Source organism: Drosophila elegans, unplaced genomic scaffold (genome assembly GCF_018152505.1).
Source record: "Drosophila elegans isolate 14027-0461.03 unplaced genomic scaffold, ASM1815250v1 contig_208, whole genome shotgun sequence".
Classification (NCBI taxonomy): domain Eukaryota; kingdom Metazoa; phylum Arthropoda; class Insecta; order Diptera; family Drosophilidae; genus Drosophila; species Drosophila elegans.
In genome coordinates this window covers 26070278-26087975 of record NW_024545578.1, presented here as the reverse complement: position 1 = coordinate 26087975, position 17698 = coordinate 26070278, and the positions used below count along the sequence as shown (strand labels likewise).

General features: G+C 35.1%; 1 protein-coding gene across 16 annotated transcripts in view; it reads right to left on the bottom strand.

The window, feature by feature from the left end:
- The window catches only part of LOC108136874 (hemicentin-1), a 160477-nt gene that overhangs the window by 13810 nt on the left and 128969 nt on the right, over positions 1-17698 (bottom strand). For 6 of the 16 annotated variants that reach the window (XR_005977235.1, XM_041708293.1, XM_041708283.1 and 3 more), the window contains 9 exons: positions 16058-16187; positions 15910-16005; positions 15694-15852; positions 15550-15632; positions 13599-13785; positions 12462-12491; positions 12222-12233; positions 3570-3710; positions 1027-1060 (listed from right to left, as the gene is read on the bottom strand). Coding sequence is in view for 14 of the 16 variants with exons in the window: in XM_041708293.1 (XP_041564227.1) it covers positions 1027-1060; positions 3570-3710; positions 12222-12233; positions 12462-12491; positions 13599-13785; positions 15550-15632; positions 15694-15852; positions 15910-16005; positions 16058-16187 (872 nt within the window). In the remaining 2 variants the exon portion in view is untranslated. The remainder of the gene's footprint in view (positions 1-1026; positions 1061-3569; positions 3711-12221; positions 12234-12461; positions 12492-13598; positions 13786-15549; positions 15633-15693; positions 15853-15909; positions 16006-16057; positions 16188-17698) is intronic. The other 10 variants (XM_041708291.1, XM_041708296.1, XR_005977236.1 and 7 more) reach the window with 6 other exon arrangements.

The following is a 17698-nucleotide window of genomic DNA, read 5'->3' as shown; positions in this document are numbered from 1 at the left end:
ATTTCATCAATCGTGAGCAAATGGCATTTCGGGGAGTTTGATTATGTCGAGAAGGACTAATTGTTGTAGTCGGCTATTGGTGTAATTCGGTGGAAAGGTCGTTCTCAGCACTAAACTACATCTGAAGCGCTTCTCCTCAACTGCAGAAAATATAAATGCTCAATTATGTGTTTAACTTAATTCTAAAGAAAAGGAACAATCAAACCGAGTACAGGGTGGACCACGAAAAAGTTGAGATTTAAAATGACTATACAATAACACAGGTGGTTATTTTTCAAATATTTTTTTTTTATTGAATAGCCACAAAATTGCGGTTTATTTATTAACTGATATGACTGCCTCGGAAGTTTTGCATTAGGTCATCCGATCGACACAATATTTCAGCACATTTTCGATCGTATGGCTCCCAATGACCTCAATGGTATGCATATCACTTATCCTTGACGCCACCCCAACTCCTGCGTTTTGTTGGATTTTTTCATGTAACTTGCAGGAGTTCGCCTGTAACGTTGGCTGTGTGGCTCCCATTCTGGAGAGGACCGCAATTGCGGTTACCATTGACGGTTACGACTGATGCTAATTCTTCGAAGAAAAACACACCAATGCTGCCGCCTTACCATATACCATACTGAAAGTCACTCGTTTTGGATGAATTGGCTTCTGCAAAACGACCGGTCACTTTTCAAATAATATATACGGTTTTCTAGACAAATACTAAACATGATCATATTTTCCTTTATTTATCTGAGACTGACAGGCTAGAAATAAATGATGATTTGGGACCTCTGGTAGCAAGCTAAAAATTTATTTAACAAAAATCGCGACGAAACGTGAACGTTGAGGCGGAGGTGTCAACTAAACGGAAGTTTATCCAAAAGTTATATCTTACCTTCTTTAAGTTCTTTATTTTATATATATATATACTCGTGTATATTATATATATAGACTCGTGATAAATCCATTTGAGGTTAACTACTTATTACTCGTTACTTCGAACCATTAAAAAGTTAAGAATTCCCGACTTACCTTTGGGAAGCTCCTATGGAAATTTCCGTGAGGTCTGTACATGTAGGTGTAGTAGAGTATGTGCGATGTTCATGGAATTGTTGTAGAAGCACAAAGGGAAATTCGTTTCATGCGATTTATTAGCGTTTATTACAGCGTGCAGTGATGTCGCACCAGGCAACGGCGAAGCAAAGCGTACACATGCAATAGATACATTCAAAAGTCAGGCAAGTATGTTAAATATGCAACCAAATAACTTGCGGATTTAAAACGAAGCTTGGAGTAAAATTGATGTTGCGCCAAGCCAGGACAAATTACCTAAAGCCCGCTACTTCCAAAGTTAATAACTAACTTAAGAGTGATTTATGGACATATTCAACAAATTAATATAACAATTTTAAAATTACTAATATAATGTATATGCACTCGCTGTAATCAATTTGCTTTATACCAAAAGTAAGATAAACATATAACTACTGAAATGAAGCCTAAAAACTAATTAATTGTCTCCCGCAAATAGATTCGTAATATACTCCATCAAATTATAAGTCATCGTTTGTGAAGCAATTATGACTTTGGCCATTTACCAAGCAAACCTGAGGTAAACTTATGTTTATATACATAAGTATGTACATGTGATTTTGAATTAAGCTAAATAAATAAATATTGATTTATAAAAAATGTAAAGTTTAATTTAAAACTTGATATGGTTTTTCCGTTTGGTTCGGCTTGCCGAAGTTTATAAACCATTGATATTGCAAAGATAAAAAATTTTGTAAGCCAACTTTATTGCGATTTGTATACGTAAGCGTTCAAAAACTGTAAAGCTATAATGATTTTCCCCTAAATTATTCGATCCTTCCTATTGTCCGGTTTTAATAAAACTATGAAATATTAAACCCTGACATTGAAGTATTTTCTAATCAATTAAAAAACATCGAAAGTAAAATTTGTATACCCTTGCAGAGGGTATTATAATTTCAGTCAGAAGTTTGCAACGCAGTGAAGGAGACATCTCCGACCCTATAAAGTATATATATTCTTGATCAGCATTACTAGGAGAGTCGATCTAGACATGTCCGTCTGTCCGTCTGTCCGTCCGTCCGTTTCTACGCAAACTAGTCTCTCAGTTTTAAAGCTATCTGCATGAAACTTTCCCAAAAGTTGTCCTTCTATTGCAGGTAGCATACAGCTCCCATAGGAACAATCGGAAAATTAAATTTAAAAAATTATAACTTTGGTGTTTTTTTTAATATTTTTTTTTAGTTCTTCGAGATATAGTAATGGTTAAATTTTTCAGAATAACGGTTTAAATTTCATAAAAATCGGACAACTATAGCATATAGCTCTCATAGGAACAATTTCATCAAAATCGGACGACTATAGCATATAGCTCCCATAGGAACAACCAGAAAAAAAAATACAAAAAAAATTATAACTTTGCTGCTTTTAAATTTTTCTATTAGTTCTTCGACATAGAGTAATGGTTAAATTTTTCAGAATTACGGTATAAATTTCATAAAAATCGGACGACATATAGTAATGATTAAATAATTCAGAATTACGGTTTAAATTTCAAGAAGATGTCTCCTTCACTGCGTTGCAAACTTCTGACTGAAATTATAATACCCTCTGCAAGGGTATAAAACAGCAAACTTATAATTTTTATACCCTTGCGGAGGGTATTATAATTTCAGTCCGAAGTTTACAACGCACGACGGACAGAAGGAGCACATAGCTCCCACAGGAACAATCGTAAAAAAAAAAAAAATTATAACTTCGCTGTTTTTTAATTTTTTTTTTAGTTCTTCGATATATAGTAATGCTTAAATATTGCAGAATTACGGTTTAAATTTCATCAAAATCGGAATACAATATCATATGGCTCCCATAGGAACAATCGGAAAATATATAAAAAAAATTGAAACTTTGCTGTTTGTAAATTTTTTGTTAGTTCTTCGACATATAGTAATGATTAAATATATCAGAATTACGGTTTAAGTTTCATCAAAATCGGACTACGTTTCATATAGTTAAAAAAATATTTTTTATATGTAACTTTTCTATTTTTTAATCATTTTCAAAATTCTTTTTGATTTATCTATAATTTAACAGTTCAGAAAAACGCTTTTAATTCTATTTAAATCGAAAAACGTCAATGCTTTTAAACAAATACGCATCAAATTATTATTTTAATGTTTTCAAGAATATTTAATTTTTGGAAAAGCTGCAAGGGTATGTGAACTTCGGCTAGCCGAAATTAGCTTCCTTTCTTCTTTTTATAATATTTTGGTTAATTTTTTTTAACTTTTTCAGTTGTAGCGATCTGGCTGTCTTGATTGAGACATGCAGCACTAAAAGCTTATGTTAAAACGCAAGCGACAGCAATAACAAGAAGATTTCACAGAACTGTCAAACAAATGAAGAAAATTTCGAACGCAAAATACATTTTGTGAACAACTTATTACGTAAACTATTTTGTTGTTCGCTTTAAGATTTGCAAACAGATTATGTTACGAATTTTTGTTCGTAGGAACCACATTTATTTAAATCGTGAAACTTACATTTATCCTGGCGACGACGACGACGGCAAATGCATATAATTATGCAACAAATAATAATAACGGTCAGCAACAAGCCCAATATAGCAGCAGTTACTATGATAAGTGTTGTCTTTTCCCAGAGTTGCCAAAATGCCAGTTGTTCTAGTTTTTAAAGAAATAATAATATTATGTTTATTGTTAATATTGAAAATAAATATTAAAAATTGACACTATACATTTTTTTATTTTGATGTGTATGCCTAAGCGAACATAGAAAAACATATTTTTACAGCTTTAGTTTTAAACATCGTTTTGGGCAGTTCATTTTAAACTATAAAATTATTGTTTAAAATTTTTTTTAATCTACATATTGTAAAAAAAAAAATTAGGAGCAATATTTGTGAAAGTTAGAAATAACAAAAGTGACAGCTATAGTCGAGTTCCTCAGCCATGGTATATTTCTCAACGCAAGAACTGCTCTCTTCTTCTTGAGTACCCTATACTTAGAAACTACTGACTTCCATCCGATTTGGAAGGAATCATTTGTTATTAATTTGTAAATCAGATACTAAGAATTATAGAGGTATCTCCAAGTTGTCCGCTACCCCCAGGCTTTTCGAAAACGTTATTATCGCTCATTTGCATCATCTTTGTAGATCGATTATATCTCCATGTCACCTTTTGGAGCCAACTTCGTTCGTTATAAATGGCTTTAGAAATAACCTTCAGACTGACGTATTAAGCAAGGCCTTTGATTCCGTAAATCATTCGCTTCTTGTTTGGAAGTTCAAGGAGATGGGCTCACGAATCTTAGGTCTAGAACTCGGGGTACTTGATCTTCGCTCTAAACGGGATGAATTTGGTGAGCGGATCGACCAGCTGAATCAGAAGATGGCTGACTTGCAAATCGTTCGAAAGATTTTACGGCGCTGCACACACTGTGGTATCACTTTTAGGTGATATAAAATATACTTGGCCGTGTTTACATGCTTTTCGTCAAAAGAAATCCACATAGAAACAAATTTTCGATCTGTCTACTAATAATTTTATTCTTTGTTTAAAGAGCTTCGTCAGTCGCAGAGGCGTCCTACTACGCATCTATTGTGACAATGCAACTAATTTCGATCTCAGCTCGAGACCTTAAGCAGCAGCTGTTTGACGAAGCCAACACATTGAATGTGCAGCACTTCAGCAGCATCGTGGGATTGGAGTTTAAGTTCATCCCTCCGCGAGCTCCCCACTTTGGAGGCTTGTTGGAGGCCGCAGTGAAGTCCATGAAGACCTTGATGATCAAAAACTTGGGCAACACTTGACTAACGTACGAAGTTTTTGCAATCGAGGCGGAGGCAATCTTGAACTCAAGTCCAATGACAGCCCTTTCCGAAGACCCAAACGATGAAGAGGCACTTAGCCCAGCGCACCTGCTGATTGGGTCTCCTTTGAAGTCCGTACCGGAGCTTTCAATTGACGAGAGCAGACCATCCTATCTTACGCGGTGGCAGCGCGTAACGTACTTGAAGCAGTAGTTCTGGGAGCTATGGAGGCGTGATTATTTACACACACTTCAGGCGAGCTCCAAATGGCTCAAACCTGATGCCAACATTCAAATTGGCTAAATTGTAATAATTCACGAGGATAATACACCTCCCCAGGAGTGGATTCTGGGTCGCATCACCAACACGCATTTCGGAGCTGATGGACGAGTGAGAGTGGCCGAGGTCAAGGTGAAAAATGGAACCATTCGTAGACCCATCTGTAAGATAGCGCCCCTGCCTGAGCAAATTGGTGCTTGAATACTCCTTGGATCATTCAACGGGCGAAGAATGTTCGATGACATCATAACTGAATGCCAATTTGAATGTATTATTATTTGTTTATAAATAACTTTGTTTAAAAACAGTTGATTAATTTAAATTCTTTTCCAACTTGTAATACTTAATTACCCCTCACTGTAATTATATGTTTGTAAATCGAATACGCTTTTACACATACAGCTCACACATGTACATATCGCTCTTTGTAATCTCAAACTTGAACATTAAAATCAGTGCATATTAGAGATCGAAACAACTCGGACTTTGTTCTCTGATAACTCTGCATTTGGGCAGAGTCCGCAAAACCTCTATAATATTGAACATACGACTTTCCTCCCTTTTTATGGAGTGAATCAATAAGAGAATTTTTCCAGATAGTTGGAAAACATGATGTTGAGGTAGACAATTGAAACAGTTTAAGAATCGGTTTACAAATAGTTTAGGCACAAAACTTAAGCACGCGCCCAGGAGAACTTTCCGTTATTACAGTGAAATCAATACAATTTAGCCTGTTTGAATTTTAAGGGTAAAATGAATTTAGACAAGAGTCCGCACTATAGGTAGTTTGAAAGAACTTAGCAAATAAGTCAGCAATTTCGGAGTCAGTAGACGTTTCAGCTGACTTAAATCTTACCAAGAAAGAAAGGCCGAGATATTTCGCTCGATATTTACAAATTTATAAAATTGTTTCGGATTATTTTTTTACACCGGTTCAAATACATAGAATAGCATTGACTTCGAAAAATCAGATAGCTTGCCCGTCCTTCTGTACTTTTTGTAAGTGTTGATTTATAAATTTTTAAGTCTTTGAAGCTTTTGTGTACATCACGGAGGTCTGTTATATCTTGAAGGATTACTGTCAGGAACGCAAGCATTAAAAAACGTGTTTTAAACGCTATTAAATAATAATTCAGTGGCTCTTTCCATATCCGTGCACTTGTATAAGTTTTTCCAGTTCTATTCGAAATCAAGTAGTTTAGCTTATTAAAGTCGCATTTACGGAAGCGTTTCGTTTTAGTTTCACAAACTAAAAGGTAATAGGTATCAGAGCAGGGCAGGGAAATTGTCCTCTGGAACGACTAGAGGTTCAATTCTAGACACAACGACCTCAAACGAATCCAAAACAAATACAAGATCTACTTGCCTATTTAAAGAGTTACGGATGAAGCTAGTTTTTTATAATGATAGGTCTAAAAGTCCGTATTCATAGTCATGCTCTTGCTCTGAACAGAAAATATTGCTTGTCATTGATTTTGTTTTCAGTCGGGTGTTTTCGGTTGAGCTATTCGTTTTGCATCTCCTCTATAAACATTTGCAATTTCTCTTAAGCAATGTTAGAAATAATTATCATTAAATAACTACCTGCGTATAAAAACACCTATGGAAAAGTTTTATGCATATATCTTTAAAACTGAGAGACTTATTTGCGTAGAAAAGGACGGACAGACGCGTTGTCCAGACAACCACTCAGTGCCATAAGATAGTATGTGGTAGAATCGCGTGTGGCAAAAATTTTCCTGACGCGCTTCACGTCTAAACGGAGTTTCATCCTGCGTAAGCCTGTTTTTTTCTCCTGCAAGGAGTAAATAATGGAAGAGCTCGCAGATACAATAGTTACCAAAGGTGTAAACGCCTATCACTGTAACTAGCATACACTCGCAATAATGCAGTAAAATGGAATGAAATTCTGATCGCCGGGAACAATAGGGCACACAGATCGGCACTGGAGAATGTTTAACAGGTACTCATCGAGTATTTCTTTTCAACGATGTTAAAATCAGCCTATAAATTTCTCCATAACTGCAAGACATGTTCGAGGTTGGCAATACGACAGGCTTCCAAAAAACCCAGAAATCGGCAAGTTGCCGATCCTTTTAATTCAATGTTACATTTTGATATTTTTTCAACCTATTCTCTCAAGAACGCTTAAGGATCTAAAACGGGTCCTCCTTTAGCTCATGAATTATTTTCCAAATGGTAAATATGAAATTACAGAACCTTATGCTGGTTATAAAATCAACACTGTGAGTCCAAACATTTTAGACCACGAAGACTTTAAATCAATTTGACTTAACGAACCTACAAACACACCCATAAGGAACTCTTGTCCGTTTCGTTCGTAAAACTACTTATTTTTTAAATTTCCCAAGATATGGATAACATGTAAAAAGATCACAATTATTCCTGTCGCCAATGTTGTGGCGGAGTGTAACGCAATCCAAAACTGCATCGATTCACCAGGAGCCACATTCTGCTTTCTTAGATCAGAGGGCTCATGTGGCAAAGAACTGTACGCGTGTGGGATGTCGCACTTTGGAGCCATCTGCATCTAATTACTTGTGTAGATAAGTGGATCGGCATCATCAACGTCAGGTCAGAAAATATTCAAGACTGGATACACGGCACTCACCTCATAACCCTCGACCAGCAGGCGATGATAATTTACGATCTTTTTATCAACCAAGGGAAGATCAGAAGAGAACTTCAGGTGTGGAAATCTCCCCTGTATCGAACATTACCAACCAAGACGTTTTCAGCCTCCCTTATCATGACCGTTTGAGTACACAAAACTTGGAATTTATCCAGGAGTTAAGAGAAGAATTCAACACCAACCGGCTTTTTATTTCGCGTTTATTTGCATTGGTCTAACCTATCATCGATTCGCTAAGGCACAAAGATCTGAAATCCTTAGCGAGGTGATTGCTGAATTAGGGTCGGCAGAGGGTTGCCGGGGATGGTTTAGAGTGCCTCGAATTTATTGCTCCAGAGGCAATCATGGAGGCAATTCCCTCAATCGGAATTTGAGTGCTTATCCGCGACAGACTCTTCGTTTGAAGGAAAACAAAAGTATGAATATGTGACTTATTTTTTCTTAATTTCTTACTAACATCTATTATTTCTTATTCATAAATCTAACAGTTTGCTTAAGTACCGGATCCACAAAGAAAACTAATAATCTTCGTTGGTGCATTCTTCTCTACATCTAAAAGCAGATCGCTTTCAAACAAACAAAAAACTTAAACTTTACACTTTAACATAAAAAGCTCTATTGATGTTTCAAAAACCTAAAGTATATGGAACTTATTAAAAACATTTATAGCCCATCATGACTTCGAGTGCTAATCTTTGATTTATGTAAAAAAAATCTAAAAATTTAACATTTTTCTGGGAACTGCGATCTGCCATTGAGAACCGGATTTAATGAAAAATCAAGAATAGCGCGTTCTTAAAAACGAGAAAGATTTACTTTTGAAGAAGAGTTTTGTTTCAAAATATTTAACGTTACTTGACTAGAATCAAATACGATTTACTCTTGGAAACGATAACGCTTAGACTTGGATTCAAGAACTACTCATTCTTGAAGCCGAGAAGGCTTTCCCCATCCGACAAAATGTACTATCGATTTTAGTTATTTTGTTTACTGAAATCGTGACTGCTAAGAACGGGTTTTTTCTGAGTGTGTCAGTGAGCTAATTGATAGTGCGTGCTTTATTGTTTTTAATTCAATTTTAGTGGAAGGTGAGACTTGAAATCATGACATACATAAAAAAGGCGACCAAACATACATACGTGAGTTTTTTCTGTGTTTAGCTAAGCTCAGACAGAAATTTAACGAAAATTGTTAAGTCTAAGCACGGGAAGCGAAGAACTGACATTAAAAATAAAATTCCTATGTACTGACGAATTTCCGAAACGATTTTTAGAAACTAAGTTATGATATTTTTTTAAGTGGCAGGTAATTATAATTCATGAACAATGTAACCAATTAAATTATCATCCAGAAAGTATTCAAAACATTTAAATGGAGTGTTAAGGATTTTTATATCTTTTAGTTATGAGTCAGAAAATGCAATGACAGAGTTATCCTGCACCAAATTTTTTTTACAACATGAAATATATATATATATATAATGCAGATCCTGTAAACAACCGGTTTATCTAATAGTCCTTCCACCACGTTCAATATCATTCCGATCAAAAGGCGCAATACGTCAGCTTTTCGATAGACTTTAAAGTCTTCAAGTATGCAGATTCTGGCCACTGGCGGACCTACGCATTTTCCTTGGATTAAAACCCACCTTCCGACGACTTTTGATTTTGAAGTGTACGGAGGCATCCGTGTAGCTACCTTGCTATCTCAGATTGTCCGAACCTTTCCGCTGACCATATTCCACTTTTGATATATATCTGCGCTGCTGCCTATACGTTCGTTACCAAAATCAGGCTTCTACCTCGTGGTTCGGATAAAAGAAGTTTCGGCTCCCGACTTTCTGCCCTGATTCTCTTAAGTCGGGGCTGAGTTGAACAGATCCTATTCCTCCACCAACTTCATCGGCTTCGATGCCAGAAATTGCTGCCTTGGCCAGAAAAGGTCATGCACTCCGCCGCGTCTAGATGAGAACGCGGCATACCATCGGCATGGAAAGTTAGAAGGCTGCTAAGTCAGAACTAAAAAAAGTATGAATTCTTAATGGATAAGCTCAGTGTCAGGATTTGCGCTGTAGAAACTCACCTAATTGAACCTAAAAAAAACAGATGCTTCAGAAGTTCTCACTTAATCATAACGATGGCAGTTGGGCCCACAGTGATTTCGAGATTTTCATATGATTTCACTCCATTTGACTTTGCAACATGGCAAGATGTTCAAACTACGATCTCTAGATTTGGACTGTCTTTTAGCCCTCCTTTTGATGTGCGTTCAGTAGACGAGGACGAGGTTCGTGATCATATTAAGCGACTAGTTTCCACTAAGGCTACTGGCATGGACGCGATTGACGGAAAGGTAGCAAAGGCTCTGCCTAGCTCATTTACTACGCAACTCTGTCAAATCTTGAATGCTTTTCTAGACCTTGGTCATTTTCCAGCCCCTTTCAAACGTGCTCTAGTGACAATGGTACCAAAAAAAGGAAAACCCCGTGCTCCCCAGAACCCTATCGGCCGATTAGTCTCCTACCCACTTTTTCCAAGAGTTTTGAGCAGATCATGCTTGCTAGGCTCTTAGCAATAGCTGCGTTTGACGATACACTTCCAGACCACCAGTTTGTTTTCGTAGTCGTCATTGTGCTGTTGAGCAAGTTAGTTAAGTAGTTAATCATGTCATGGGTGCTTTAGAAGATCACAAATACTGCTCAGCTGTCTTTCTTGATGTTCGACAGGCCTTTGACAGGGTTTGGCACGAAGGTCTCTTCTACAAACTAATGCCACTGTTGCCTGAGCGACTATGGAAGCTATTTGTTCCATTATTGGATAAATGGGAGTTTCCTGTAGACAGCTGTGTACATCGTGCTGGACTACACCCTATGCTGGGGTCCTGCAAGGAAGCGTCCTTGGGCCGGTCCTGTAAACCGTCAAGTAGCCGTCTATTCCCTATGGCTAAGTTGCGACTTTTTTCCCGACGTTAAATTGGCCAACAACTTGCTGGGCACGGCTTGTGATTCATCTCTTAAAATGGTACAAACGTGCATATCAAAGGAGGCTGTCGAAAATCGCGGGTTGTTTTAGGACACGGAAGTGTCAACGGTAACGGAGACGATTTGTAGCTGTTCAAATCGACACAGAGATCGCTTGCTTGATCGCACAAACCGTCTGGCTAGACGTCTTGCTACACCATTGGGTCGAGGACGTCGCCGCAGACGGCGCCCGGCGGAACGGTGGATTATTGGCCGTGATAGACACGGTCGCCTCCCTAAAAATCAACAAAATACTTATAAATGACCACCCCTGCAAAAAGAGCACCTAATATCCGAATATTTGGTATCTTTAAAACATAAAACTTCATAGCATACACGAAAACAAGGAACATTCTTGTGTGGCGTGCTAAAATATATAAGTGTCTTCTGGGATTATTGTTATTAAAAAATATTTACGTTTTGTTATTTTTTTTTTTAGTTTTTTTTTTCCTTTGCTATTTTTGTTTGTTTTATACATGGATTAATATATTTGTATTTATTGATCCGCTAACAAAGCAAAGGTAAAAAAATATATATAATAAAACGATAATGGCAACCAGAGTTCTTAGTAAAAAATGCTTGGAAACCAAGCTAAAATTTTATCAAACTTAAACGACTTAAATATTGAGCATTATTTACTATAAAGTCAGTTTGACAAAAACGCGCGCAACTATACAATTTTATGCCGACTCAATTTTTTTTTTTAATTATATATATATGATAATACATATTTTAAAATGTCCTCTAAAAAAAGTTAAAAAAAAGTAAAAAAAAATAGAGAGTAAATAATGCATTCAAGCAGGAGTCGAATTCGGGCAACAAACTAACGCGATGCGCCACTAGCCACTTTCACTCTATGTATGTGCACAATGCACCTCTTAGTTTTATTCCTCGGTGTCAACATAATTCGAAAATCAAGTTGACAAAAATTTAAATCCAGAAGGCATTAACGTATGTAACGAGCTCATCGGACTTACAAAAAAGCCGCTGCAAAGAAACAAACTTTTGTTCCTCGTTACTCATCTTAGTGTTATAGTCTTTGTCTAGATCAACTATCCTGTCGTGTGTAATAATGGAACATTCTAAACTAAGACTGGTTTTGACTGACTTCAGAAATCACTTGCTAGAATGTCTTTTTGGTCAACTTAACACTAAGCTTTTTAGGTGAAGAAATTAACACACTTATTTTTCAAGAGGATGAAGAAGAAGTTGATGTTAATTATAAGTATTAATAAAATTATAATAATTTTGATATAAAACAATATATGACGATAATGATGATAAAAAAACGAAGCCGCACTTAGCTTTTGTAGGACTTTAAAATTAAGCTCAGAATTATTTAATCTATATGTCAGGGATGGAGTAAACAATTTGCAACAATACAGTATATAATAGTAGAAATTACTTACTTTTTGGGCGTACTTTTCGATTCAAGAATCATTAAGTTTGTTTGGCATGGAAAAATTAATAATTGAGGAACAATTTTGGAAAGGAACACATTAATAGCATAAATGATTGTTTCAAGTGAAGACAAGAACGCATTAGTACACAAGCTAGCGTTTATAGCTAGGCACAAGTAATGTAACTTATATTTAGTTATATTTCTCCGTCTGATATTAATCATTACAAAGTATTGGGCTGGGTTTTACCTTGCCACCAAATTACAAGCGTTGATGCAGCTGTCAAAATAAAAAATGCAAATCAAATAAAAACGTTCTATTTTAAGTTTACAGAATAAGAAAAATAAAGGTAAAGTTGAATTTATAAAAGGATAAAGAAAGAAGACAAGAAAAGAAGCAAACTTCGGCTAACCGAAGCTTATATACCGTTGCATATAGTGCAAAAATTAAACATGATTAAAACATCATATTTCGAATTATCTGAGTACCCATTAAAACCCATTGAAACTATATTGATTTTGGGTTCTTACTGAAATAACAATACGCTCCGCAGGGGTATAAAAATGGTACCATACATTACATTTTGAGTGTCATTTTCTGAATAAAGGAGTCCAACTGCACCTCAAAATCAAGGTTTGATCTTTGGAGGATTTCATCGACTTAAAATTGTTAGCCAGTGATTTCGAGGCACATGACTTCGTTACAAAGTAATGGTTTATTGTTTCAGAATTACGGTTCTTATTTTATTAAAATCGGATAAAGATATCATATCAGAATATTGTTGTTTTAAAAAAATATTTTATTTTTGGAATAGCGGCAAGGGTATATAAGCTTTTGCTTCCCGAACATGGCTTCATTTCTTGTCAGTTAAAATTTAAAGTCTTCCCAAAAATAATATTAGTATAGAATTACAAAAACATTTTTTATGCAAAAAAAAAGGGTAATAATATTATGGTATTTTGACTATTTTTAAATATTTGGAACTAGCTATCGACTAAATAAATACACTTATTAAATGTTCCCATTCAGCACGCTGAAATAAAAAACACCTGTGTAAGCAAAATACTTGGGTGAAACGGTCCGAATGGAAACATTTAAAAAGTTTATTTATTTAGTCGAATGCTTTTTCGTTTTGTGTTACAAAATATGTTATCAGATATTTGTATGTTGAAAGTGCGATCGTCTCGTCACTTTGTGGGGAACGTACATACATGTGCAGTGGCACAATAAAGAAATTTTTGGCTAAGAATTCTTTATTAGTTAAAAGACTTATCAGACATTGCCTGACTTATTGTATTACGTTGTATATATCTTACTAATAAGTTTTCAATCTGAGGGCAGTGCCTAATAATAAGCATTATTCTTCAGATGAATATAAACACGTACCAGCAACTTCAATTTCACAAAATGGTCCGGAACCAACCGTATTATTAGCCAAACATCTGTAGGTCCTAGAAATTGCATAATCCTTTTGTAATATGTAGAAGCTTTTATCGACGAAATTTTTTTTGTCTCCGCTACCCAAACTTTCAACCGTTTCATTTTCAGATTTAATTGACCAAGAAAAATCCGCCTGAAAGATAAGTACAAATAATGTGTTGTGGAATTATTAACATTTTTTTTTTGTAGTGTAAGCACTCTTTTGGATTTTGGCATATACGGTTTAATTTTGTAATTGAATTGTGTTTTTCTGACAAAGTAATAGAAAAAAATACTCAGACTATGTATTAATAAAATCCTTCATTTAATTAATTCCGCTTTTAGTTATTAAACCCTTGCAGATTCAGAAGTTTGCAACGCAGTGATGGAGACATTTCCGACCGTAAAAGTATATATATTCTTGATCAGCAACACCAGTAGTGTCGATCTAGTCATGTCCGTCTGTCCGTCCGTTTCTACGAAAATTTGTCTCTCAGTTTTAAAGCTATCTGCATGAAACTTTACAAAAAGTTGTCTTTTTATTTTCGGTAGTTCATAAGTCGGAACGAGCCGGGTCGGACGACTATAGCATATAGCTCCCATAGGAACAATCGGAAAAATAAATGAAAAAAAATTATAACTTTGCTGTTTTTTAATTTTTTGTTTAGTTCTTCGAGATATAGTAATTGTTTAATATTTCAGAATTATGGTTTAAATTTCATCAAAATCGGACGACTATATCATATAGCTCCCATAGGAACAATCGGAAAAATAAATGAAAAAAAATTATAACTTTTCTGTTTTTTAATTTTTTGTTTAGTTCTTCGACATATAGCAATGTTAAATTATTTCATAATTTAAATGTTTTCAAAAGTATTTAATTCATGCAATAGTTGCAAGGGTATATGAACTTCGGCTTGCCGAAGTTTGCTTTCTTTCTTGTTTTTTTGTACTTTTTTTCTGATTGTTCCTATGGGAGCTATATGATTAGTCCTCCGATTTTGATGAAATTTAAACCGTAATTCTGAAGTAGTCGAAGAACTAATAGAAAAATTTAAAAACAGCAAAGTTATAATTTTTTTTCATTTATTTTTCCGATTGTTCCTATGGGAGCTATATGCTATAGTCGTCCGATCCGGCTCGTTCCGACTTATATACTACCTGCAGTAGAAAGACAACTTTTGGGAAAGTTTCATGCAGATAGCTTTAAAACTGAGAGACTAGTTTGCGTAGAAACGGACGGACAGACGGACAGATGGACAGACGGACTGACGGACATGGTTAGATCGACTCGCCTAGTGATGCTGAACAAGAATATATATACTTTATAGGGTCGGAGATGTCTCCTTCACTGCGTTGCAAACTTCTGACTGAAATTATAATACCCTCTGCAAGGCTATAAAAACTATTTTGTTTAAAAATAAAACTTTCCTAATTTGTAATTTTTTTTAATTCTTTTAGACTTTGTATTAATTTGATAGTTCAGAATAACTCTTTTAATTTTTTAAAATCGGAAGACGATATTATATAGCTGCCTAGGAATTATCGTTTAATTAAGCTGTAAATCATCATAGCTTGAAATAAAGGTTCTTATTTTAGAAATACGGTTTTAGTTTTATTTATATCTTCCGACTATATTATATAGTAATCGGAAAAATATATGAACAAAAATATATAACAATATTATAGCCGTTTTTCATTTGATTTAAATATACTTCGAATTGCGGCTTTAATTTTATTATAATCGGAAAACGATGTCGTAAAGCTTCCATAGAAACGATCGATTATTTTAGCAGAAAATCATCAAACTTCAACTGGTATTAAACATATATCCACATAAATATATAGTTTTTAAATTAGCTGCAAGGGTATAAACTTGGCGAAGACTGCTTCCTTTCTTGTTATATAGTAAACTTACCTCCGAAGGATCTCCAATAGCAGTACAAATAAGAGTATCCTGATCGTCAATTTCCCGTCTTTCGATTTCGCATCGTGGCTTAACTATAAAATAATGTTTGAATATTAATAAGAAATGTTGACGTATGTCACTACCCTTACTTACAATGAACTTTGATAACGGTTTCAGCAGTGCTGCTACCATGCTTGTTATAGGCAAGACAGGTATAGGTGCCATTATCAGTACGTTTCATAGCATTATTAATAATTAATGCATTTCCATTAGCTATAGTTTCGTTTTTGAAAAACCACTTATATGAAGGTTCTATAAATATGGGACTTGACGGTAAACGAATATAGTTAAATGGTTTAAATAACTAACCTGGATTAGCTCGGGATTTGCATATCACAGGGCCTGGTATTCTATCTTCTTGCACATAAACAATATTCTCCGAGACGGTTGTATTGTCCGGTGCGTCTGTTGCAAAAGGCATGGGTTTTATATAGCTAAGCATAATTATGTTACTCACATTCAATGCCGAAATAAGTGCGACTCCTGATGCTAGGTCCCACTGTGTTGCCCGTCGAGACACAAGTGTAGTTCGCATTATCTGCCTCGATATCGAACTTGGCAAGAGGCCAATTTGATATATTAAAGTGCTGAAATTACATTGAGATTCTTAATAAAAACTTTTTAAGTTAAATTTTAATTACAAATATAATTTTGGTGAACACCTTAACAACCTACAATGCCAGAACATGCTTTGGGAAAACAGAACAAGAGAAACTCAGCGAAACCGGGGCAGAGGTAAAATTTTATGTGAAATCGCCAGTATTTATTTTTGTATGTAGAAATCTAGCCCTGTCCAGATGTTATCTCCACACAAAGGATGTAACAGCTTCTTACTATTTACTAAGGGTATAAATTTGCGGACATTTAAAACTTTCAAATTAAAATTACTTTTGATTACAAGCCAAGTTCAAGTCACCTATCATTTTGATCAATGTATTTTTTTTTTTAATATTAAAAAAAAGGAAGCAAACTTCGGCTTATCGAATTTGATTTTATTTAAATAAAATGAAAAGCTTAATTCTGAATAATTAAACCATTCATAAGTCCAATACAATGTAAAAAAAGTTTAAATTTAGAAGTGTTCAAATTTTTTTTTTTTTTCATTACTTTTTTTAATTTTCCGATTGTTTCTATGGGACCTATATAATCAGTCGTCCGACTTTGATCAAATTTAAATCGCAGCTCCAAAAAATAAGTAATAAAAACAAGAGAGAACGCTATGGATCGTTCCGGCTTATATACTACCTGCAACAAGAAGACAACTTTTGAAATGCTGATATATATATATATACTGAGAGACTAATTTGCGTAGAAACGGACGGAACATGGATAGATCGCCTTTCCTAGTGATCCTGATCTTATGGGTCGGAAATGTCTCTTTCCCTGCGTTGCAAACTTCTGACTGTATTTATCCAGCACCAGAACCAGCTCTAAATCAGCAAATTATTGTTGGAGCGGATAATTAACGCTGCCGAAGACACGGTGTGTAATCGCTGGATAACAAAAGTTTCCGGGATTTCGACGTTCATACCGACGGACAGACAAACAGACAGACAGACGTACTAACAGTCGGACATGGCTAAATCGACTCGGAAAAAAAATCTTTTAGAAAGAGCTCATGCCTAGGTCCACCCTAAAGTTACTAAGTGACTCAAGCAACTTTATAGTTTTGTATGGGTATGTACAACCCCTATTCCATAATTGATTTTAAGTCACTCCCAAATCAACCGTGTTCATTGCTTAGCAATTTTAAAACCCACACCATAGGTTACGACAACGGAATGCTTAACTTTTCACCCATGTATAGGGGAAAAGTAGTTCAGTAGTTCAGACGGACTGACAGTCGGACATGGCTAGATCGACTCGGTTATTGATCCTGATCAAGAATTTATATACCTGTTACATAATTTTTAACAGTTACAATATACGAGTATAAACAATATTTTGAAATGGGAATAAAAAAGTAAGGATGAACAAATTGAATTGCTGAAATGGGGTCGGTTGTTACGTATGAGTAATAAACAATAATCAGCCAAGATATTAATTCATTTTTAAATGCAAATAAATAAACAAATATGCGCAAAACATTCTGACTGTA